At 44.1% G+C, this 25,475-nt stretch overlaps 2 protein-coding genes across 2 annotated transcripts in view; both read left to right on the forward strand.

Moving 5' to 3' along the window:
• Positions 1-16,248, forward strand: part of THADA (THADA armadillo repeat containing) — a 153,776-nt gene extending 137,528 nt beyond the window's left edge. Inside the window, exons 36-37 of the mRNA XM_062490364.1 lie at positions 11,955-12,121; positions 13,297-16,248. Of these exons, the coding sequence (XP_062346348.1) occupies positions 11,955-12,121; positions 13,297-13,635 (506 nt within the window). The 3' untranslated portion in view covers positions 13,636-16,248. The remainder of the gene's footprint in view (positions 1-11,954; positions 12,122-13,296) is intronic.
• Positions 16,249-18,043: 1,795 nt separating this feature from the next.
• Positions 18,044-24,228, forward strand: ZFP36L2 (ZFP36 ring finger protein like 2). The gene is made up of 2 exons (XM_062490365.1): positions 18,044-18,275; positions 18,839-24,228. Exons 1-2 carry the CDS (start codon positions 18,225-18,227, stop codon positions 20,252-20,254), a joined length of 1,467 nt encoding a protein of 488 aa, XP_062346349.1. The 5' UTR covers positions 18,044-18,224; the 3' UTR covers positions 20,255-24,228.
• The last annotated feature ends 1,247 nt before the right edge of the window (positions 24,229-25,475 follow it).

Here is a 25,475-nt window from a genome sequence, read left to right on the forward strand (position 1 = left end):
CTTTTCAAGAGATCTTGAACTGACCTCTGTAAACTTACAGTCTTCTACTTTTCTGTTTCATTTCTCTCTTTGTAATTTGCTTTGTAAATTTAATTGTGTGGACTAAATATTTTTATAAGGAGGGTTGATGGGCTATTGTTATTTGGGTTGCCTAACACTCCTCATTATAAAATCCTGGTTTTCAACTACTCGTGTTGGTACTGAGATTTTTCTATACTGTGAGTATTTTTTGTAAACTTTAATTATTTAGGTTTTTTTACTGTAGACATGATTCTACATATGAAATTAGGAGGAAATGCTATATATATGCAGGCTGTGAAAAAGATTGAAGGCCTTTTCTTTGAATGCTGTTACACATGTATGCTTTGGATATGCAGGATATTTTTTGGTAAAATATGTACAAATTTGACTGAGAAACAGAACTATAAAATACTATACTTTTCATATATATATATATATATATACACACTCAATAGAGATTGAAAGAAGCCTGCCTAAAAGCCAAAACCTGTGAAGATTCATGTGTTCACAAAGCAACTTAAATTTCTCTGCTCCTGAAATGCTTGCATGCATTCCAAGCAGCGCTGCTGAGGATGCTCAGTGCCTGGAACTCAGTGCCTCAGGATTCTGCAGCCATGCCTGTAGGTAGCTCTGGTCCAGGCTACCTACCAGTGTTTAGATACTTGAAATGATGAAGGTATAGATTTTTTTTATTTTTGTTTTTTTTGGGACCTTGGCAAATTGTACATATGTGTTGCAATCTTCCTCCTCCAGCCTTTCCCCACACAAAGAGTATCGGAAGATTGCAAGGTCAAGTATACAAATGTTAGAAACTTCAACTTTAATTCAACTTTATAATGCTATATGTATGAAGAAACAAGGATAATTTGCACTATCACTTCACTGCCTGAATTTTTTAATAGAAGTTCTTTTATAGTTCAGTAGACAGTGCACATTTGCTCTGATGGTGAATCAGGAACATACAGTGTAGGCAACTACCATCTTGAACAGCACTACTGCTTTATCTGCAAGTTGAATGTGATAAAGAGAGTAAGACCAGGATCACAAGAAGGGACATGTCAAAGCTATTTAGTTTTGCCCTTGTGATTTTGCATTCTGTTCCTGCCTCTCCCAGAGAGCTGTTTTATGCAGGTAAGCAACTCATGTCAAGCAGCGTTTGGAAAGGAGGTCACCATGCTGAATGCTTAGCTGGATACCTTGCAGGCATGATTTGCAGGAGTTCAGAGCACACACAGCTGAAGCCAGAGGGAAGTGCACTTTGAATATTAAAGCATTGGGGTGCTGACTCCTCAGTGAAACACGTCATAATGTCTCAGATTAGACATCTAAAACCAGTTAAGATTTTTTAACCTTCATGACTGTCTGTTCTTCCTGCAGAATAGATAGTGCCATTCCTTCTTTCCATGCACATATAAGTGATTTATGAAGCACTCCGTATCACGATGAATGACTGAGAGCCCCAGGTTACTTAGCCATTCTGTCTTCCATGCCTATTTAGAATGTTTTGGAATATTTTGAATAGGAAAGGTTCAAAGCCATGTATTAAATGTGTAGAGAATAGAAAGAGAGATTTCTTCCCTGTGATGGGGAAGTCCCTGATGTTGCAGAGTTCATGTCTGCATTACTATGTGAGACACAAATGTTTTAAATTTTTGTCTTGTGCAGGGAGCACTTCCATTCAGCACACTGGGGAGAGCACTCAGCATTTAGTCCCTTCTCAGTTTAAGATGCACAAACCAATTCCTTAAAGAACTTTGAAGGAAATGGAAAAGAAAATGTAAAATCTCTATTAGACAAATATATTGGCATCTATGTTGGATTTTCTATTGAAGAACTCTGGTTACTGACTGAATACTATTTGTCAGTCAGAGTTTATGTATATATTTACACTTTATGTAAAACTAAGCAGCTCCCGCTCCTTACATAAGAAGTAATTCACACAAACCATGTTACAATTTACTGATCCACCTGAGCATGCCAAGAACTCTGGAATGCCATGTATGCTGAAGATGCAGATGAAGTTGCAGGGAGCCACCCCACTGATACCTGAGATGGAGATACACTATCCCAGTCCCTTGGAGCCTGCTTGAGATGACAGCTAGAAGTTTCCTAGCAAATCCTGAACCAGCTGTTAACACATTTGGAGTACTGCTGTATGTAAATGCCAGAGCCTGAGGTATTTCAGTCAGAGAGATACAAGTAAGTCATGCAACTTTCAGGGAGGTGTAGACCTGCCCATGTAAATAGAAGTGTCCTGGGTCACCAAAAGTGCAAAATCCAGAATTCGCCTAGGTGGCAAGAACTGTGTGGAGGAAAAAGGGTGTGAACCACTCCTTAGGATTTCTTTAATGTGAACATCATGTTGGGAAGAAACATAAGAGTCCCAATTCTAGTAATGCCTCAGTCACAATAGGGTGGTTAGGATTAGGTCTTTATTGTGAATCAGAACTTGTGGTAGTAGTGTGAGGAATATTTGTGTGTAATCTCATTTCAGAGTATTTCTGAAAGAAACGGCAAAAACCAATTTGCTCTCAAGTGAAATCACTGGTGCATCATCTTCCTATGGAAAAGAGACAGTGGTTCTCTCATGGAGTGAAAATGCTCTTGAAGAAATCTTTGGAGATAGATGTTTTCCACTCAGGGTTGAGACTTGGGTCTGTTACCTGTTACACACGTGCAGGGGAACTGCCCCTAAGTTCTCCTTAGATCACTGCCCCTCAGTGACCTGTAGTCACTGAGTTGTTGAATAGGATCAACAGCACCTGTCTGTCTGTATGATTGCAGCTCAGTAGTCCGACTGACTTTTATTGTCAGAACGTCAGAAAACTTGCAACGGATCCCACTATACTGCATTGAAAGCAATTTGCAAGTAGGCTTTGGAAGGTGTTTTGATCTTGACAGAAAAAAAGCAAGAAAATTCTCTTGGTCGTTTGTACTTAGCACCTACAGTGTGAATGTTTTGTGGTCCTGGTAGCTTCTCACATTACAGAGCGTTTGCAAATTTAGTTGTATTTTCATAGCATTGTGTATCTGTGTCCATATATGAGCAAAAAGATAAAAATAATGTGAGCTGTTCTTTGCACACATTTCATCCCTTAGATGACATCTGAATAAGAACAGACAATCTGGACGGTATTGGAAGCTTTTCATGTAAGGGTGGCTGGGCTATTTTTCAGCAGGCATTCATATAGTGAATGTTTTTTTTGGGGTTTTGCTCTTTAAGTGTATTGTCTTACATGATGAGGAAATGGGTTTAGAAAATTGGCCAGTAAAGAAGCTGAGACTGTATTATGAACATATTTGACATAAATTATTATACAAAAGATTTACAGCACTTTCTGTAAGAGCAGTTTTATGGCTACTTCTTTTCAAATGTCACCCTCTGTTAACAAGTAATATGAAACAAAGATAAAAATTAAATATAAATCATCCTAAAAACAGTGTCCCCCCCATAGCATGTTATAAAATATAAACCATCCTAAAAAGTGTTCCCCCCCCATAGCATGTTATAGTATATAAACCATCCTAAAAACAGTGTCCCCCCCCATAGCATGTTATAAAATGTATTGGAAGTGACTCAAAGACTGAGTTTTGGAGGTTTCCAAGTTGGGCTTTTTTGCTATTCTGCTCAAAAATACCTTTCTTCAGTAAGTCACACATATACTCGAATCAGATGTGTTGTGGTAAGTCAGCAAGTGTCTACTCAGATTTGAGCAATAGCCACAGTTTGCAGGATTCTGCCTTGTTCCACCCTTTAGAGAGAACTGCTGGAAGAAGGATGAGAAATACCAGTGTAAACTAACATTTAGGAGAAAGCATAGAACAAGATCAAAACATGTTGTAACTTAAGAAGCCTTGAAAATCAGAACATTTTTCAATAATCTAAAATTATTCCAAATTCAAGTAATTGAAAAGTGCAGTTTCCTTAGCATTTGTCATTAGCTGAGTCAAGCTTGTATCTAGAGCAATGATTATAGCACCAAAAAAGTTTAGTGTTGTATCAGTACTCATGTAGAAATAAATAGTATTTTTATGCTTGTTTTTGTGTCTTGCAAAAATTTCACCAAGATACACTTAATAATTCACATGAATTGGCTTTAATTAAAGAAGAAGGAGAGAGAACTTTTGCATTGAGACTTGTAATTGTCTTAGCAAGATTTACTGGTGTGTCTGGAACTTGTTAAAATCAGTGACTTTAGCAGGGGGAGCTTTATATTACTTCTTTTTGAAGAATTATACCATATAGAAAATGTGTAAGCACTGTGATTTTTTACTTTGTATTCCTAAATTTATGTCAACACCTTACAAGTTGTTGCTAGCCCACTTACACAACATTAGATCATCACATGGATGAAGGAACTGTTTGCTTTCTAGAATACAATGCCACTAATTAAAGTTGAAAGTGAATGGACTGAATTAGAATCAGCTCATCCATCAAAGACTGGCTACTGATTATTTACTGACAGTGCTTCATTTAGCTCTATTAATTACTCAGTGGCACTGTTATGTAAAGGTCATGCTTGAAGAATTAAGAAAGAATACATGAAAAATTATTTTATGCACTCAGTGCTGGAGTCTGGAAGTGGTAAATGTTAAACAGAGTGTTCATGTGAATAATCTATTAAATGTGTTTTTTCTCGTCAGCGTTTTAATTGTGAGTAAACAGGGCAGCAGCTTACAGATCTTGATAGGCTTCTCATGCAGGCTGTGATGGTCATGGCTGTGGCTCCATAGCAATAAAGGAAAGTTTGCTTTTATATTACTGCTTTTAAAGTATCTTTACTGCTTTTAAAATAGCTTGTTTGTTTGTTTCTGTTTTTCTGCCCAAATTATATGGGTTTACAGGTATTTGGGGAGAATAATTTTTTATGTATTTTTTTGTACTAATTACCCATTCCTTCCTTATTCCTTTATCCTTTAAATAATAAGCCTCTTACCATCATTCCCCAGATGTCACTCTAAAATTCTATCTATGATACTGAAGTAAATGTGTCTCCTGTGTTCCTACAGCAGAACTGTAAAATACAGCTCATTCACATTCAGTAATCTTCATCAGTGCTAAGCAAAAACTTCTGTGTAGTTGGTACATGCCAGTAACAAGAGTCTTCAGTTATACTTTTAAATCTAGTCATTGATACTAGTTTTGAAACTGTATTTATCTTCATTTTTTTCCAATAAATACATAATTTGAGTTTAAAAACCCCATATGTTCTCATTGACAGCGTTTTAAAAATTAGCTGAATAATGTTTTTGCTTAATAAAAAGGAAAAGCGTGGGTTTAGGCAGGGGATACTGTCTTTTTGCTGTTTAAATTAGAACACAGCTTGGAGGGGGAGAGGCTCTGCAAAAGTGGTAATGTAAGAGGTAAAGTCCAAATGCTCATTTCCTCTGACAGATCTGTGAGCTGTGGTTGTTTGGTAATAAAACCCTTCATGTACAGGAGCATGGCTCACATGGGAAAATCTTGCATATACATACATACATATATATGTAAAAAGGAAAAATAGCGTAGTTACTGAGTTGAAAAATACTGTTTGCTTCACATTCCAAAAAAGGGCTTGAAAAGCTGATGAATATGTGTGTGCTACTTTAACTTTCTGCTCAGTCCTGAGCTGTAAGTTTCCATGCTAATCAGACATGTTATTAATTCAGATCTGTTTATAATCAAAGTCAAAGCTGAGAGCAGCATCACCGCTGCTCTACTCAGAGACTGCAACTATTAAGAAATTAGTTTTGATTAGTTTGTTTTGTAATGGTGTTGTGTTTTGACATCGTGTTGCGTGATGTCAGGAAGGGCCTCTTTTTAAAGCCATCCTGAAAAAGCAGGCTATAAAACAGACTCAGGCAGGGAAATGGAAAACATATGAAGCAGTTGTACGTCATCTAGGGAATGGTATTACTCGAGAGGACAGAAGTGATCTAATTGCCTTTGATTTTATGAAACACTATGAAAAGGAATCTGCTTATATATTAGATTTTGCACAAATGGTCATTTTAAAAAGTGGAAAGTTTGATGTTTGTAACTTAAATTGACACTGTGCAATTGCAAGAGCCATCTGCCAACCATCCAGATGCAATGGTTACCATTTCTGCTTTTTTTTTTCCTTTTTTTTTTTATTTGTTGGTTGGTTTTGTGGTTTGGTTTTGTTGTTTTTTTTTTCTTTTGCTTTGCTTCTCAGTTGTCTTCTTTTAGTCCTAGTGCCCAGAAGGGCACCCTAACATTGTTGTGGAGACTGGGTGGGTATGAACATCCCTTTATTTACTTTTATTCTGTCCTGCTGTTTTTCTGGCTGCAAGACACCTATGCATTGTCTTGCTGTGCAGTTGCACAATTCCTGCCTACCTCAAAGCAGAACCTATTTCAACATAGGAAATGCATTTTCTAGCCTTGCTTTATTATTTACCAGCTCTTTTAACTCTTGGGTTGGGCCAATGGGATTTTTTCTTTTTTAAATTTGAAGGCTTTTTAAATTTTATGAAGTCTAGGCATACATAAACAGAGCATTTTAAGTAAAAAATATATCTGCAGCACTGCCTCACTCACCTCTCTTAGATTTCATATGCTGAGAATAGAACAAGCTTGGTTATTACTGAACACCAAAAGGAAGACAGTCTTTGTACAACAAAGAGGTGATTAGTGATTAGGTGAAATGTTCCATTTGCAAATCCAATATTACAGGTATTGGTGACTGTGATGCTGAATCTGCCATCATTTGGATGAGAACCTGATACCTTGCTTGATACTCATCATCTTTTACAGTGATGTATCAGAAAACATGAGATAAATCCCCAGTTTTGCCAAGCAATCATTCAGTAATCTTTGTTGCTTTAAATGTCCATGCTTGCCTCTGAAGTAAGAATACTACCTCATTTTACCAGGGTGTTATGAGGTATGATATTGATAGTGATGTTTATAACTTGATGGGCAGCACTTTGTGCAAGAAAGTAAAAAATATTTTACCAGTTCAGATGGTAGCAGTCTAACTAAACTACTTTTTGTAACTTCAGTTGGAAGTTGGAGAACTTACCCTATATATTTTCCTTAAAAACATCACTACTGTTGCTCCACTGTTCTTTGTGAAATTTTCTCTCTGAGCTGTTACATGACGTTTCTTTGCAGATTCACTTCTCTTTCTGTTTGTCCTGAACACAGTTTATGTTTACAAAAATTGCATCGCTCTTTGATCTAGAATGAACTTCAGTTAACAATTTGTAGTACAAAAATTACAAACTCTTTGTTAGTCAAGGAATATGTTCTGCTTTTCTCCTTTGCCTATATTTTATCATGTTTGTCCTTAAAATCTGTGTGTATGCTCTTAATACATCCTTTCAGTTCCCCATAATGTCACCAAGGCTTTAACAGAGAGCAATTGTATAGTTGGAGGACATGTAATAGGCTACTAGAAGAAATATTTACATCTGGCATGATCAAAGCTTTTGGACTATATGAATGTGTATGTGGGAGGTCTAATTTTTATGTGGGCAGATTCACAAAGACCAAAACACTGCCGTACTTAACCCCCTTCCCTTTATGAAAATTCAATTCCTCAAAATGAAAAAAGTATGTAGTACCTGATTCTTATCATTATTTTTCATTTCGATGAGTAGTATTAAGTATTCTGCTTGTAACTACTTGTTTTAAGTCATAGAGAATATTTTTAATATTTCAAACCCTGTAGTGGTTTATTTAGTAAGATGCTTATCTTGCTCGTGATGATTTTGCATGTTGGAACATATGCATATTTTCAAATTTTAAAAACTAATATTTTTAACACAGTTTTGATAGTGTGTAGTATTGCTGTGGAAGGAGCTCTGCTGTATTTTCAATTTGTAGCACCAGCTACATCTTCAGGTTTGGTTTTTGCAGGTTTAGTTCCTCTGGCAGTAATCAGCTGTGAGCCCTGGCTATTTGAATTTTTTTTTATTCGGTTACTTTAAATAGTTACATTACGAAAGGCTATTAACACTCAGTCATTTCAATAATCTCAGCATTTTGTTTGCAAGGCTCTCATGGGGACGTTTGGGATGATAGCTGACCTGGGCTAACAGCTTGCTGAACGGGGAGGTCTCGCTCTCCCCGTGGCTTCTTTCCTTCCTCCTGCTGTCCTGTGATCTTCCTTCCCCAGCCCCCAACTACACCAATTCTGACTGCAGGGTAACCAGCTCAGCTTGCCAGCCAAGCAGAAGAGCCCACACGCCAGAGCTGCATGCCAAATGGCTATTGTGCTGTTCTGAACCTTAATTTAGGTGATCAGCAGAGTACCCAAGCTAGCTCCCAGGTAAGCATCAGGGGCCTGGGGCACTGTGGTGAAAAAGGAGCCACCTGCCCTCTTTGCCCCTGGTGAACTTGCATCTTGCTCAGAGCACTCTCTGAAGTCATAGCATGAGTCACAAACATAGCATCATGTGTAATGTGTGGTTTCTTGAAAATCAGCCCTGCCTCTGCAGGCAGATGATGATGTGAGGAGCACTTCTTGTAAACAGCGAGGACCATACATTTCTTTTGAGAAGCACACACCTTTTGTGGGTATCTTCAAAGATTCTAGGCATGCTTACAGCATCCCTGGTGGTTACTTTTAGAGCTGGGGGGTCATCAAAGCAATAGAACATTTTCCCCCTGTGAAAGTGTTTTTTACCTATTAAATCATGGGTACCTATGTAACTTTGCTTGCTGTTACCCATTTGCATTACTTCAGCACTCCAAGCTTAGGAGAGTTAATATACTTCCTTTGGATATATGCTATATCTTTTTGTTATCCTTTTGGCATTGATAGTCCACAAATCTAATCCTGAACTATTCTAGCATCAAATTTGTATAAACAAAATTAAAGTCCGTTCATATCAGGGTGTTCTGTAAGTGACAGCATCTGAGGGAGCATTTCATGGAGCCATTCCTGATACACTGCAGGAGTGGGATGCAATCAGGTGGAAGTGAAAATTCTTCATCTGCCAGACACTAATATGTCTTTGAGTCTCTGTGAACACCTAAGGTACCAAGATACTGCTGTACTAGCTTCTCTAACACAAAGCCCTTGCAAGGTAGGCAGGCTTTTATCTAGAATTTGGAACCCAAAGTTTTAGTGTTATCAAAGTGATGTGGCTTTGTTTTTCTCTGGTCTCAACACCAGAACTGACACGAGTTTTGTTGATCAATTAAATGGCATCTGCAGTTTACAGAAAGGTGGTCAGGATCTTCATGTTTTTCCTGGGTGCTACACATCCTTTGCATGTTTTCCCTGTATTTTTTATCTTTTTTTTTCTTAGTTTGAAGGAAAAAAAAACGAACACAGCAACAAAAAAAGACTTGCCATTTCCTTTGTTGCAACTTGTAGGATACTCAACAAGACTTCTGTACTCTGTGACCACAAAATTGCCTTTTCTTCTGTGTCATGCTGTTGAAAAACTGCTAGCAAGCAAGTTTAGTCTAAGCAGAACCTCAGCATTACTTGTTTTGCTACCTCTTGGTAGTTTTCAGCATTGTAAAGTAATACCACAATTAGAGGCCCCAGTCTATTTCTTGATGCATTTCTCAGCAGTTCAGCATTCTCATTCACAAAGAGAGCATCACTGTTTGTATTTGTACTTAAGGAGACTAAATGTTAAAAAGACCCCAGAACTGGCAGTGCTATCTATAGCTGGTCCTCCAAAGCAACAGCTAACTCAGCAATTGGAAGTACCATGTTTGGTTTTTAGCTCCCACACCTAATTTGCTAAATATTAAAATACAAATAAAGCAACATAAGGAAGAGGCCTTATATAAATACTTAGAATCATAGGAATCATCCTAAAACTCAAAAATGTCATCAGAATTTGAAAGAGCTGAGTTTCAAGTACTGCATTTTGTAAACATTCATAACCAGGATATTTGTTTCAGGCTCAGAGTTTCACACTCCATTTTAATCTCTTCTTTCAGCTCTGAAGATTGCCAGTGTTTCTGAGGTCCCTATGGCACTTGAATGAAACTGTTTCCTACTTAAGCCTAAGCAAAACGAAATTAAGACAACCATTGTGTCTATTATTTAGAGTATCAGACTGGTACCAAATGGGGCACAACGACATGGAAAGCAAGGGTTGAAAAAAAAACTAAACAAAACCAAGCAAACAAACACAAATCCCACACCAGAAAAAAAAAAAAATAATAAAAACCCCAACAAATTCCTAGAAAGGAATGTCAGCAAAAACAATACCTAAAATCCCCAATACCTAAAATAAATGGGATGGAAATGTTGCACTACAGCTCTGTCAAGCAATCCCTGATGGAAAAAGCTCAGTGTGATAATTCCTGTCATGAAGAAAACAGATTTGATCATTTGATTTTACTGTCTAGCAGAGACAAACTGTGTATGTCACATTATTGGTGTCACGAAGAGATTGACTGCCTGCCTTCCTGTTGCTTGTTCAAGGAGATTTCCATTTACCCTCATCTAACTCCAAGATAAAGAAGGGACCATCTGTTCTTTCTCCTTCACTCCCTTCCTTATTATGGTCCTTTGTCCTCATCATCTCAAATACTAATTCATTCTCCCCAATGTCCTCAGTACATTTCCTGGGTCTGTCAAGTGCATGTACTCATCTTTTCATCGCTCTGTTATGCCTTAGATGCTTCCTTATTCCTTGGCATGTGTATTTGCCTAATCCTGGTGTTTTAATGTGAGTTTCTCTGCTGTGCCAGCATACCCCAGAAAACCTTCAGCTGGCCTGAGGCCTCGGGAGGGGATACAGCACAGGGGCCCATGCTCCAGCTCTGAATGTGGGTTGTGAGGAAGAAGTCTTGGCTGCACTGCTGTGCCTCTACCATGTAGATGGCTGTTTTCTTCCAGGAGAAATGCTTAAATACAGTCACATACAAACAGTAAGGTGTGCCTTCCATATCTCTGTGGATTCCTACCAAATAATTCTGACTTTGCTGTGTTGTCTGCTCCCAAATTACAGCCTTCAGGAATGGCATGTCCTTAGGTACCACTACTTAGACCATTCAGTGAACATTTTTCAGTTCGCTGGTGACTATGGACATGGATTAATTTTGCCAAAATCCTTTTTGCAGTAATAGGGATTTTAAAGAGACTTGTCCGCTAGCTCTCCTCTTCTCATCCTGTTCCTGCACCCCTTTTAAAAATGAAAAAAACCATTGCATTAAAGTTGCAAGTGGAGAAACTCCTACCTGTGGATGCACAGGACTTGTGACATTTTTACATACTCTGTTATCAGAGGCAGGCCTAGGACCCAGAAAGTTAAATCAGCATCTCCCCAAATGAGAGCAGTGAGGAAGTTCAGGGAAGAAATACAGTGTGGATGTTAGCTTTGTGTACAGCTCTGGCATGATGCCAAAACCTGTATAAATATAGCTCTGTGATGGGGTCGTAAACAGTGTCTGCCTTTCCCTTCTCAAACATATTTTCTAAGCTTGTCTTCATGCCTGATCTCTCTTACATGTGTGCGTGTGTGTATGTATATCTTATTATATATAAAGAGGTTACACACCAAAGAATTATTCATTATATCTTAGCCTTTAAAAATGTATCATGTGTTGTAGGTTTTGAGTTCCAGTGAAAATGTTACATGAGATCTAAGGCATAGCTGTTGTTTAGCAAAAATAGTCACCATGTAATAGTGACAGGACTGTCTTGAGATGTTTCTAACAGACGTTTCAATATATTTAAACCCAGATTAATAAATATCACTACATAGACAGGAGGGAAAAAAAATTAAGCATCAGCATTTTCAATTGCTTCATGTGTTATTTTGGAATTGAGAGAAGGTCCCAAGTGGCACAGAAGTAAACATCCATCTAATTTATTTGCAGTATAATTTATCATTCTGCGTGTGTTTGTGTAAGTTCAGCATCTGTTTTCAAGAAATCACTTTTGTACTGATTTTATTTGAAAATGTTTGTGATCTTGCTCTATATTTTTACACATATTTTCTCTCAACAGAGTTTGCATTTAGGATAGTGAATGCTCCAATGGGCTTGGATTTAGCCTTTGGCACAGTGTGTGAGCTGCTCCAGCAGTGGGGAGAGGTCCGTGCCGGTGTCCCAATCCTGTTGGAGTGGCTTTTGGGAGAGAGCGACCTGCAAAGAGATGGGGAGACTTCTGCTCTGGTAATTTTAACAAGCAGTTGCTATAGCATGTTAGAAGCACTACAGTTCTGCAGTCTTGTGGTAGGAATAGAATGAAATGTCTCATCTGATGGCACCTGATAATTGCTACTGCAGTACTAACTGATTTACAGTCTTAAAAACAATTCACATGGATATTATTTAGAATGAAAAGAGTTTTATGTCTCTTTCCTGGTAATACCAGCATAAAATGAAAGAGATCAATAAACAGACATTGAAATAAATCAAGAGTTATTTCTCAAGGCATTGTTGACTGAAACATTTTGAGGCTGTAATGTATTTACATTCAGTATTATTGCAGATGATGGCTTCCCTTGAATTTGAACTGCTGTTGGGGGTGCCAGGCAAATCTGGGTATTCAAGACCAGTGCTCTACCAATGCTGGCTTTCCCAGAGATGGCATTTAAATATTTGGTAGCTTTATGCTGTCATCCGTGTGACTGGCTCTGCACAACACATGAAACAACCTTGCTTACATCAGTCATTCACTTCAGGATTGTTTCTGTAAAGATGAGCTTTGCCACACTGGTTATGTAAAAGCTATTACTGTATAATACACCGTGGCCTTTTTGTCTTGAAAAGACAGTAAAAGTCAAAATAATGCTGGAAGGTAAACCGGAAGGAGCGGGAGCAGCTGCATCCTTGAGAAGTTTGTTGGCAGTTAATATGACTTATGAAATATATCAAGAATCTTTTCTTAAGCCTGTAGTTTAAGTGTGCATTTCTGATATTTCACTGACTGATACAGTTTTCATTTAATCCAGTCAAAAAGCTCCATGACATAGCAAAATCAGCATACTGCTTGCAGAGGTCTTTGTGAAATGTAATACTGTTTCATAGGGGAAGGCAAGCACATGTTAAGGATTAGAGGTACTATTTACTTCCAGTATTTCCCAAGACTTGTGCCATAACTGCCTGATCTTTGAAGGTAAAATTTCTTTGGTAAAGCAGGAACTTCTTTACTGTGTTTTCCCAAACCTTTAAAAAAAAGGCATATGAATGTTTACTTTTTTTTAATATAAAAAACTGTTCTATGACAGCCTCTGTTGTCATCATTTCTATATATATCCTTTTTCATATTTTTTATTATATTTTATTATCGTTCTTATCAAACCACAAGTCATTTTCTAATCACTGTTGGTTTTCTTTTTGTTAAGGAAGAAGATGATTCCCTGTTTGATAAAGGGGAAGTGAATTTTTGGGCAGAGAAGCTGACTCATGTGAGACACCTTAGTAAGCACCTTTTACATCTTATATCAGTGACTCATCTCCCCTTACCAGAGCATGGGGAACTTAATCGTCTATCAAGAATAGCACTGGACCAAGCCCAGTTCACTGAACACCTTCTTGGAGCTCTACCTCTGGTTCCAGAGTTCTCCAGAACTCCAGAATTCACAAGATTGACCATTCAAAAGGAGAGAATATCGAGCTGTCTTAAAATATTAAATCTGCTGAAGTCTGATGACACTTGCAAAAATGAGAATCTGGAAAAGTAAATTACTAAAACTTCATCCTCAGGGAGCTGCACACATTACTGGATGGGCAGGGAGACTGAATTCCAGCAGTGTTCAAGGAACCAGGGATTGCAGTGATGACTTCAGGAAACCTGCACTACCTTCAGTATTCAGGCTAGAACTACATATTTTGTATTGATTAATTGTCCATTGATGATTTTTTTTTTTATGGGACATGCAGTGAGAGACTTTTCATTTTAAATGCATTTGCCAATTTCATTCAGCTGAGCATTGTTTATTACAGCTACTGTAGGAAGTAAAGCAGCTAAACCTAATATTTTCCATTCATCCAGGTGCAGGCCACCTGTAGTTCCATTACGTTTTGTCCCACATTTTTACCTCGTGTATCTTAATACCACGGAAAGGTTTGAGGTTCTTTGTCTCCTTTCAAGATGTAGCATGTTAATTATTAATATGCTCTTTTAAAAAAATCTGTAAGTGTTTCTAATATAAAAACAAACCATGACTTCTTTGTTTATGGCAATTTTTAGAGTACATTATAAATTTTACTGCATTTTCCTCTGGAGGAAGACAAAGATTTTCACTTTGGTAGTAACCTTGTTTTGCACATGGAAACAGCATTAGTTAAGATTTCTGCATCCCTCTTTTCTCCTTCAAATCAAATAATTACTTTCATAAAATGGCTCTAAAATGAAGACTTGCTGTGTTCAAAACGAAGCAGCGGTTCCATTGCAAATGAATCAGTTTTATCTTTGCTTCAAACACCTTGCTCTGCAAGCAGGCCTGCAAAGTGAGGTCCTGCCGAGGAGTGTGAGGTGTTTCTTGGTTTTTGTGGTTCTTTGTTTCTGTGTTTTTGTGTTTCTGGGCTGCAGCCCTCTCTTTTGGGAGATGCTCTCACCAGGTGGGGCAGCCGCAGGGACTGTTCCGAGTGCTCCAGGGTCTTGCTGTGTCTAAAACACAAAAAAGCTTGTTGTGCATTCAGTGTTGGTTTTTTGGGTTGGTTTTTTGGGTTTTTTTGTTTTTTTTTCTGCGAACTTGAATAGGGTTTCGATGTGAAAATGAGACATCAAAAAATAAATACTAATGTCAAAAGGTTGTGTTACCGTCCCACAGCCAAGGGCTGCGAGTGGACGGACGTGTGACTGCAGCACGGCTGAACCCGCCTCAACAGGGCTGTGCGGCCCTGTACGCCGTGATTTCGGTGTCCTTGGAAGAAGAACATGTCCGATGCACGCCTGGTTGCTTTCAGCCCCTCCAGCTGATGGTATCCGAGCGCGGGTTAGCCCCAAATCTCGGTGACGCCCAGGTAATGCCCGGGCGCTCGTCCCGCGGCCGGGCCCGCTACAGCAGCTCGGCCTGCTGCGCCGCGCGGCCGCCAGGTGGCGCCACAGCACCGCCGGGCCGGGATCGGGATCGGGATCAGCCTCCCGGAGTGCCGGGATCGGGATCGGCCTCCCGGAGTGCCGGGATCGGGATCGGGCTCAGCCGGGGCAGGGTAAACCTTGGGCCGGCGCTGCTTGCAGTGCCGGGTGCTGCGGTGCCCCATAGCCGATGGCTCTCTTGAGTGTAAAGAGACTCTGCTGTAAATAGAGCTAAGCTGCCGAGTTGGGTCCACTGGGCATCTCAACACTGCACAAAATCACCCCTTAAAAAAAAAAAAAGAATCCAACAAACAGAAATTAAGAATAAAAGTTTAGTATTTGCTCTAAGTTTCCAGGATTCAGGGTTAGTTATGTAAGAAGTAATTTATGGTAAAACTTGAGGCTCCAATATGCAAAAGAGAAATGTTGGAATCTGAAATGATGTTTCACAGAATGCCCGCTATCCAAACTTAATGAGCCATGCTGCGAGTTAGGCTAAAATTAATTTGTATGCATCTGGTTTGAGCTCCTAGGAAAAGAATAGCCCAGGCTGTGTCTGGAAGCCACCCTTAAAAAAAACTCAAGACCTGTACACTTAATTAACAGCTGCTGATTTTGTCACATATTTCCATCATTTCTGAACTAGTTGTGAGAACAGCTTCTGTAGTAGGAGACAAAAAAAAAAACTTTGTATGTATCAATATCACTGTAAAGTTCTGAGACCTTGCTCATGTCAGTGGGTAGCATAAGACTATCTAGTGCCATCGACTTATTTTTTAATTGGGTGAAATTTAAAACGAATATACATATATATATATATATATATATATTTGATACTGGCAAATCTATAAATGCAGACAGCACATTAATAGACCCACAGTGACCACAGTAAAACTTGGTGAAGCCTTGAGGACTTGGTTAATCAGTTACCAAACAGCTCGAAAACTCAGTCTTCCTTATTGTGTTTTTAAGGTCCAACTGGAACCTCTGTCATCCCGCCTGAGTTTATAAGAGAGCAAATAAGAATGATATCAGTGCGCACACATTTCACCACACGGTGCTGATGATGGGTTACTGTGTAACTACTCAATGAAGAACCTTTAGACCCCGAGCAGCGATTGCAGGAGAGGGTTAGCAAAACCTGATGCCAGAGCACTTATCGGCCCTGTGTTTGATCAAAGTCAGTTTATCAAAGTATTCCTCCCAATGGCGTTGACACATTGATCCGTGCACGATTGTCACAGTAAACTGTTCCATCGTTTGGCTGGCGGGCAGGATCAACTCCGAGGTGATGTTTCCATCGCAGAATTGTGTGGGAGGAGGAAGAGTTTGAACTCGGGTCAGTGCGGGGGCGACTCCGACCGGCCCCGGAGAAGGTTATGGGAAGGGATGCACGTTATGGCTGCAGCCCCGCGCTCCCGCGGCTCCCCGTGTGCGGAGCAGCGCCTGTGGCCGGGACGGGAGGAGGGGAAGGAGCAGGAACGTGGGATGTGTCCCGGCACCGCTGGGGGGCGGCAGGACCCCGCCAGCCGCGCGGGCAGCGGGAGGGGCCGGGAACGGGAGCGGGGCCGGGAGCCTGCCCGGACGAGTCCAGCAGCGCTCGCCGAGCGGGGGACGAGCCCCAGGGGATTGCCGGGACACGGGAGGGAGCGAGGTTTGGGCTTTCCGCCTCCCAGCTCCTCGTCTTTCCCGGCAGATTTCGATCCCGGTTTCCGGGCTCGTCCGGCCGCGGGTGACGGCTGGCGGGCGGTGGCAGGGTCCGGACACGGTCCCGCCTGCAGCCTGCCTCCCGCAGCGGCGTGGGAGGCGGAGGACGGGGGTAGGAAGCAAAGGTGACACCCCCGCCCCCAGCCCGAGCTTGCTGTCCATGGCAAATGTGTTTGCACAGCGCCGCGCTCCTGCTGACGTGGTCGGGTTTGCTCCCTCGGAGTGCGCGGGACTGCCTCCCGGCTCGGAAGCTCTAGAGGATCAAACGCCTCTGCTGGCTTTAGCAGCCATAAAACTTTACACGTCCGTCCGTCTCTGTTCTTACCATTTGTCCCGGGGCCGAGCAAACGCGGGAGGGGACGGGGGTGCAGAGGAGCCGCCGTTCCCACACCGTGTTTGCGCGGCCTTATCGGCGCGGGCGTGTTTTTCACGGCGGCTCCCGGCCCGCCTTGGCCCGCGGCCGGGTCCATCCCGGGAGGGAGGGAGCCTCTCCGCAGGGACCGGCCTCTGCCTTCGCCCACGGCCCGGCGGTGGGGGCCACCTGGGGCGGCGGCCGGAGGACTCGATAGCTCACTGAACCTTAACGGGGATGAGGAGGGAAGGGACCGAGCGTGGAAGAGAGACGTGGGAGGGGTGCGGGTCGGAGATGTACACAGGGTTAGGTGGGGGTCGTTTATCAACCAGACCGCTGCGAGGATAATGCCACCTCGCCTGCGCTCCCGGCCGCCAACCTCTCCTAAACTTCAGAAAGAAACTAAGCGCCAAACCCGAGGTCCCCGAAAAGACGGAAGAAGCGGCGGGGCGCGCAACCCATGACCGGCCCCGTCCCGCCAGCCGCACCGGGGCAGCGCGGTCCCGACTTTTGTTTCAAGGAATTACGTGGCAAAAGTTTATTTTCGGCGGGGCGGGGGGGAGCGTCCCCGGCGCTGCCGCGCCTCTCCCGCGGCCCCGCGCATCCTCCGCTCGGCGGCTGCCGTGCGCGGGCAGCGGCAGCGCGGGGCCGTCGGGTCTTTGCTGCGAGGAGGGCGCTCCGTGGGGGCCGAGCCCGTAGGGCGCCGGGAGCGCTGCCTCGGCGGGTTCCCCGCTCTCCCCGCCTCGTCCCGCCCGCGCTGCGGGCGTACCCGGCTCGGGGGGGACCGGGGGCTCGCTGCAGCACAAACGCTCCTCACCAACCTGCCCCTCCGCCGCTGCCAGCGCCCTCTGTAAGAGTCGGGGCGGCCCGGCCGGCTCGCTGAAGCGGGGCGGGCCCGGGCGGGCGGTGCGGGGCGGGCGGAGCGGGGCACCGCCCCCCGCGACCAGCGGCGGCCGCGTTTATATGGGAGCAGCGCGGGGCGCCGCCGAGTTCCCGCAGTTCGCTCGCTGCTGTGCAGCCGCCGTCGCCGTCTCGGCCCGGCACCCGCCGTCCCGCCGGGAAGGAGTCGGGACCGTTTCGGATCTCAAGCAGACGGCCCTCTCCTATCTAGTCGTGGCTTTTCCAAACCCTCCGAGGAGAGCGGGATCTTTCGGTCCTTCCTGTATATCCGACCATTACAGGATCTAGAAATGTCGACGACACTTTTATCTGCCTTCTACGACATTGACTTCTTGTGCAAGGTAGGGAAGAGCGCGTTTGGCCGGGCGGGACGCGGTCTGCCGCTGCCGCCATGTGCACAGCGACGCTCGGGGCTACCGGGGCAGCGCGGCGGGGCGGGAGGCCCGTGCCGGAGGCCCGTGCCGGGCCGGGCTCTGCGGGCGGGTCACGGTATGACAGCCGGCCGGGAACAGCGGCTGACGCAAGGCTACGAGCCCCGGAATGCCGCCCCGTGGTGTCCTGGGGGCCGCGTTCGGGGCGGGCTGGTCCCGCGGCCGCGGGGGAGCCGGGCCGCCCCGCAGCCCTTGCCCGCGTGTTGCGCTGCCAGGAGGAACTTTTGAGAAAAGTTGCAAATGCAGCAGAGCTGGCGCGGGGGCTTCTCCCCGGCGCTGTCCTGCCCCGCCGGCGCTGCAGGCAGACCCGGTTTGCGGGGCGGTGGGGCGGCGCGACCCCCGCCTCGACTCCCTCGGCGGTGCTGCGTGGGGAGCCGTAGCCGTGGGCAGGCGGTCACCCGCAACACTCTCTCTCTCTCTCTCTCGCTCTCTCTCTCTCGCTGTCTCCCCCTCCCCTCTCCCCGCCCCGGCAGACGGAGAAGTCCCTGACCAACCTCAGCAGCATGCTGGACAAGAAAGCCGTAGGGACCCCGGTGACCCCTCCCAGCTCCAGCTTCGCGCCGGGTTTCCTGCGGCGGCACTCGACCAGCAACCTGACGGCGCTGGCCGGCGGCTCCAAGTTCCCCAGCCCTACCGGCTCCAGCTCTTCTTCCACATCCTCCTCCTCCTCGTCGTCCTCCTCCTCCTCCTCGTTCGGCAATCTGAAGGAGACGGGCTCCGGCGGAGGCGGCGGCAGCAGCAGCCCCACGGCCCTGCTCAACAAGGAGAACAAGTTCCGGGACCGCTCCTTCAGCGAGAACGGCGAGCGCAGCCAGCACCTCATGCAGCAGCTGCAGCAGCAGCAGGCGGCCGGCAAGGGGAGCGGCTCCGGCGGCGGCGGCGGGGCCCCCATCAACTCGACGCGCTACAAGACGGAGCTGTGCCGCCCCTTCGAGGAGAGCGGTGCCTGCAAGTACGGCGAGAAGTGCCAGTTCGCCCACGGCTTCCACGAGCTGCGCAGCCTCACCCGCCACCCTAAGTACAAGACCGAGCTCTGCCGCACCTTCCACACCATCGGCTTCTGCCCCTACGGCCCGCGCTGCCACTTCATCCACAACGCCGACGAGCGCCGCCCGGCGCCCGGCGGGGGCACGGCCGCCCCCCCGCCCTCCGCCGCGGCCGGGCCGCACCACCACCCGCACCACGCGGCCCCGCACCCCGCCGGCAGCACCGGCGACCTCCGCGCCTTCGCCCCCCGCGACCACCCGCTCGGCGGCGGCGGCTTCGGGCACCCGCGCGGCGGCGGCGGCGGCGAGCGGCCCAAGCTGCACCACAGCCTGAGCTTCTCCGGCTTCTCCGCCCACCACCACCACCATCACCCCCCGCACCCCCACGGCACCGCCCCGCCGCCGCCGCCGCCCGGTGGCCGCCTGGACGCCGCCCTGCTGGAGAGCCCCGGCGGGTCGCGCACGCCGCCGCCGCCCGCCTCCGCCTCCTACTGCGAGGAGCTGCTCTCGCCGCCCTGCGCCAACAACGCTTTCGCCTTCTCGGGGCAGGAGCTGGGCAGCCTCATCGCCCCCCTCGCCCTCCACACCCAGAACTTCGCCGCTGCCGCCGCCGCGGCCGCGGCCGCCGCCGCCTATTACCGCTGCCAGCAGCAGCCGCCGCCGCCCGGCGGGGCCTGCCCGCCGCCCCCCGCCTCGCCGCCCTTCAGCTTCCAGCCCCTCCGCCGCCTCTCCGAGTCGCCCGTCTTCGACGCGCCGCCCAGCCCGCCGGACTCGCTCTCCGACCGGGAGAGTTACCTGAGCGGCTCCCTCAGCTCCGGCTCCCTCAGCGGCTCCGAGTCGCCCAGCCTGGACTCGGGCCGCCGCCTGCCCATCTTCAGCCGCCTCTCCATCTCCGACGACTGAGGGAGGACGGGGCAGCGGCCGGGGGGGCCCCGCGGCGGCCCTGCAAGTAAGTTACCGAGCGAAGAAAGCGAAACCTCTCCTTCCTCTCTATTTTTGGTTGGTTGTTTTTTTTTTATATATATATATATCTATCTATCTATCCACCGAGAGCTGAACAAAACGAGAAGCAAAGCATTTTGCAAAAGGGCAAATGACACGAACTGAACAAACCTATTTTTATAGAGAGACCTTGGAAGAAGGGGATTTTTGTTTCGGGGTTTTTTTTTGTTGTTGTTGTCGTTCTTTGGAGACAAGTTATGATACGCACCAGCAGCAGCCATTCCATCTGTGTTCGAAAAAAAAATAAAAAAACAGCATTAGAAAAGACAGCACCAGAAAGCAACAAACAATCCGGGGAGCGCCGGTTCGCCAGCCCAGCTCCTCCAATCCTGCAGACACAGAGAAAAAAAAAAAAGTTGCAAACTAGTTTGTCTTTCAATCCAGTTCAAATAAAAACACAGAACATACTAAACCTATAAGCTTTTTTAGGAAAAAAAAAAAGAAAAATCCAACATCCTGCCAAGAATATGCCTTGATAACAACCTTCTTTTTTATATATATCTATATATTATTATTATAACAAATGCTAAAACCTTCATTCCAAAGTTTAATATTGGTTCCATTGCCACCACTTAGTGGATGTTTGGCTTTTAGAACAATTTTTTGTTGTTGCTTTATTTGGAAGCACTCAACTGAGTTTAGTTTGTAATTGTTGGAGAATAACTGCTGATTTTTTAAAATTTTTTTTTAGCTGTTTGAGTTGATTGCATGTATGAGTCACTGCACACAACTCAATATGAAACTATTTAACTTATTTATTATCTTGTGAAAAGTATACATTGGTAATTTGTTCATACTGTATTTATCGGGTATGATGAAAAGCAATAGATATATATTCTTTTATTATGTTTAAATTATGATTTTCATTATTAATCGGCAAAATGTGGAGTGTGTTCTTTTCACAGTAATATATGCCTTTTTGTAACTTCACTTGGTTATTTTATTGTAAATGAGTAAAATTCTTAATTTAAGAGATGGTATGTAATATTTATTTCATTAATTTCTTTCTTTGTTTACGTAAATCTGAAAGATTGCATGGTTTCTTTATAGAAATCGGTCTCGATGCTGTGGAAGTAGTTTGCGGAATTTCTATGGTTTTTTTTTTTTTTTAGAATGTAAATGGTTGTAGCCCGTCCGAGTTGAAAAACGAGCGAAAAAAAAGAAAAAAAAAAAAGACTGACTTAGCAATCAGACTTCAAAGTGGCAAATCTAATTCAGACTTGTTAAAAATAACCAAAAAAGTATTTTTGTTGCCTACTCCACGAATCACACTGTGATATAGTCTCAAAGTATGTAGCAATAATTGGGGGTCCCAGTATTATGTCTCACAGTGCCTTCTTGAGGGTCCATGCTTGCCTTAAATATCTCTCAACCAAATAAGTATTTTTCCTAATGCTTGAGATAATTTGAATGTAGGGATGGGTTTTAAGTACAGCAAAATTTCGCCACTCTATTTTATAAAGAACAGAGGCCATCTTTGGATCTGAAACTTTCTATAATACAGGAACTTACCTTGTTTAATGAATTCCAGAACCTGTAATTTTTTTTTTTCCTAATGTAGAAAGTTGGGAGTTTTCCAAAAGTTTCCTGGACGGTGGATGAATGAGCAGTAGCTTAGTTTTGTTTGTACATAGGTACAGATTGAGCACTATGTACTCTTTTGGACTACTTTAACAGAAGTATGTTTTGAATGTAACTAAAGGATAAGTCAACTTGAGTTGTAATATATTTTTCGGGAGTCAGTTCACTACAGATTATGTGAGACTGTAAACTTTGTACTGTAAATGTTTTGTAGTTCTCCCAATAAAATTTTTTGGAAAAAAAAAAAAAAGCCAAACACAACACAATACAACAACCCCAGTACCCCTTGCAAGTGCTGAAGCCCTGGCTGCCAGGCAGGAGTATTTCTTTCTAAACACCACCCCCCCAATCACAGATATGTCTAGCTACAGATTAACCAGTTTGCACTGCCACTCCAGGCCGCTCCTGCAGCCCTCGCTGGTCGGTGGCCAAAGTTAATAAATGCTTCCAGAAGGTTCGGGAATGTCAGCGGTGTACTGTATCCTGCTTTTATTTAATTATTTTTAATTTTTTTTTTTTTTTTGTAGTTTTTAAGAGGCTGAAGGTTCAAACCTCTGCTGTTTCTAGTGTAACAGCTGGAGTGGAAATAAACCTAGTAGTGGCATTTATCAATCACATCGCTTATGGGGCTATGTGAATGTGCCATTAGCTTTCCTGCCTTGTTTGGGCTAAGGAGGAAATGGCAGTTTGGGTAATAAAAAGGCATAACTAAGGTTTACCCTTTGTCCCAAAAGCTTTGTTCCTCTTCACTCACAGGAATGCGGACTTCTGCCTCAATGCTCCCATCACCCAGTTGAGGGCATATCTGTGTTAATCGGGCTAGCATTAAATGTGCTAATCAGTTTTCAGGGCTTGAGTTTTAAACAAATTACATTTTCGAGGCTGTATTTATATAACTAAATACTTGACAGCCTGGGGACTGTGTGAGTATTAATACTGGAAGAATTTTAGCTAGTATCTCCACAGTTTGGCACCCCATCTCAATTGGTCACTTAAACTTTTAAGTCATGATTTCTACTGGCCTATTTTTGTTCTTTTGTCATACTAATAATAAATGCTGTTAACATTATGGCATTTCTGGGCTGCCACAGCACTTTCTATAAATACAAGATAGAATGTAATACCGGTGCCATATGTTTGTGTAACAAACCTTGGACTGACACTTAGTTTAAAATTAAAACAAATGTAAGCAATGTATGACAACACAGCCCAGCTACAGCAATCACTTTTTTTTTTTTTTTTTTAACGGATCCACAGTCTGACATTTTGGCTCAGAATTGCTCCCTTTGATTCCCAGACTAATTTCTGATGAAACTTCTTTTTGTCACTGTCTGCACAGTGGCACTGAGCTCTAATGGGTCCTTCCCGAGGCAGCCCTGGTACAGATGCTGCAAGGAGCAGGCTCATGCCAGTTGTTTTGGAGGAACAGAGAGTGGCTGTTGGTTTGACCGGTGCCTAAGCTGATGTCTTAACTCACTTCTGGGATTTTGAGATTAATTCTCACACTAAAACTGCCTTAATTAGGACTGCATGCCTCATTTAATTTCAGATTTTCTTTCTTCTTTAGGTACAGTTTTTGCTTCTCTCACTCACCCACCCATTCCCCTGAGCCTGCCTTTTTCTTGCCACAGTAGATAATACCTTATTTATTTCTCCCTTATCTGGGACAGCTGTACTTGCATCAGTGCAGTACTTCCATCTTCCCTGTGGTTTTCTCTTGATTGAACGGGATCTTGGTGAGGGTGCTGGGCTTGGCTTTGGTGTGTCTTGGCTGGAAGAGGAGCTCTGGAAGCTTTACAGCAGCTGTCCCACATGAATCACAACCGTGCTGGTGTCAATACCAGTGTTCAGTGTGTTAAAAAGTCGCTGCCAGGACAAGATGGGTGATGGCCCAGTGGTGTCTCCCAACTGGCTGCTGGCATGCCAGTGTGTGGGGACAGCTGGGCCTGAGCTGCTTTCTTCCCAAGTGACACTCTTGAGTCCTCTGTGCTGCACCCTGCTCTGTTTGTATCTCCAAAGTGTGCTTCGACCTGGCCCATTGCAGTGTTAATGTTCTGCTGTTCAGAAATCCAGGAGTCCTTGAACTGGGAAGATAAAGCGTCTGTTTCTTGTGCTGCACAATCAAGTGTTAACCTTTAAACTGGTGACTTATGTTGTTGACTTAAGCAAATGTTCTCTTGCTTTCATTTCAAAATTCAGCAAAGCCTGTAAAGCTGGTCAGGCCATTCAGAACTTTCTGATCATTGCAATAAATCGATAAATACTGTGTGAAAAATAAACTGCTTTTTTTTTTGTTTTGTTTTGTTTTGTTTTTTTTCCAAGAGCTTTGCATCAAGAAGGAAGTCTAAGGCCTCTGCTATTACCTGTCAGAGTTGTGCTATATCTCTTAAGAGATGTAATACTTAAAATTACTTTAAAGATCTGGAAGATGGGGACTTTACTAATCATTGGTTAGGACTAAGGCTTGCATGCTTAGTTTATAGTCTGAAGGAAATTGTATCAAAGTCTTAAACTGGTAGGAATTGATGTAATGGTATAGGTCTCGAAATAGGAATTGATTTAAAACGGTTTGGTATGATCATTAGAAGATTTTTTCAAATGTATTGAATTAGTAGTTTTGATTTATGCTCCCTAATCCTCTCAGCTTCTTGGGGCCTTTTTTGGTTGGTTTTTCTCAGCTTGCCTGTGTCAGGTGTAGTGGTGTGCTGTGACTCCTGTTCAGTGGAGGTATTGCACACCACCAAACACACGCCCAGCAGAGTGCCATGGAGCAGAGGAATGCTGCTCCTCGCCACCTACATCCTGGCTGAAGCATGAGCTGATTCCACCGTATGCCCAGGGTTATCTTCATTTCAGGTGTAGAGCCTGGAGATGCAGCATGGTCTGTGTCACTCGTGGGCAAGGGCAGGTGGCCACAGGTGGAGCTAATGGGCTGCTGGCTCCTCTTTGTACTGCTGAATGCAGAACACAGCAAACCAGGGATTAAATGCACAGGTGGAGGGTGAACCCTTTTCCAGAGCATCATTTAAATGTCCAGTGCAGCTCTCCATTATTTTGAAAAAAAACTTACTGCCCTCCTTCCATTTACTGCCCCCACCCCATCCCATCTTTGGGAGTGCAGCTATGATTCTTTCAAAGAAAGGGTGCATTTGACAACCTCATTTTCAAAGAAGCCCAAAGATTTTAGTTATGTTTATGACCAAAATGTGCTTTTATTTTTTTGCTCTTTGTACTATCCTGTAGCATTAAAGCTAAAGGACTTCCACTATATATTTTTAATTGTGTAGTCAGTCCCTTCTATCTGACCTTGAGTGTGAATATTATTTGAAGGAGCTTCAGGCAGTGGTGCTCTGTCATTAATAAGATAGGACATTTCAGGTTTTACCTGCTGAGCCTACAGACCTTGGCAGCACATAAACTCTGGAAACTGAAACCTAATTTTCTGACCCTTCAGCTTAAACTCAGATCCTCGGAGTTCTAAGGTGAAGACACTGGGCTTGCTTTATTGCATCTGAAATACTATTACCTCTTCCCTTTTGCC

This window comes from Cinclus cinclus, chromosome 3 (genome assembly GCF_963662255.1).
Source record: "Cinclus cinclus chromosome 3, bCinCin1.1, whole genome shotgun sequence".
Classification (NCBI taxonomy): Eukaryota; Metazoa; Chordata; class Aves; order Passeriformes; family Cinclidae; genus Cinclus; species Cinclus cinclus.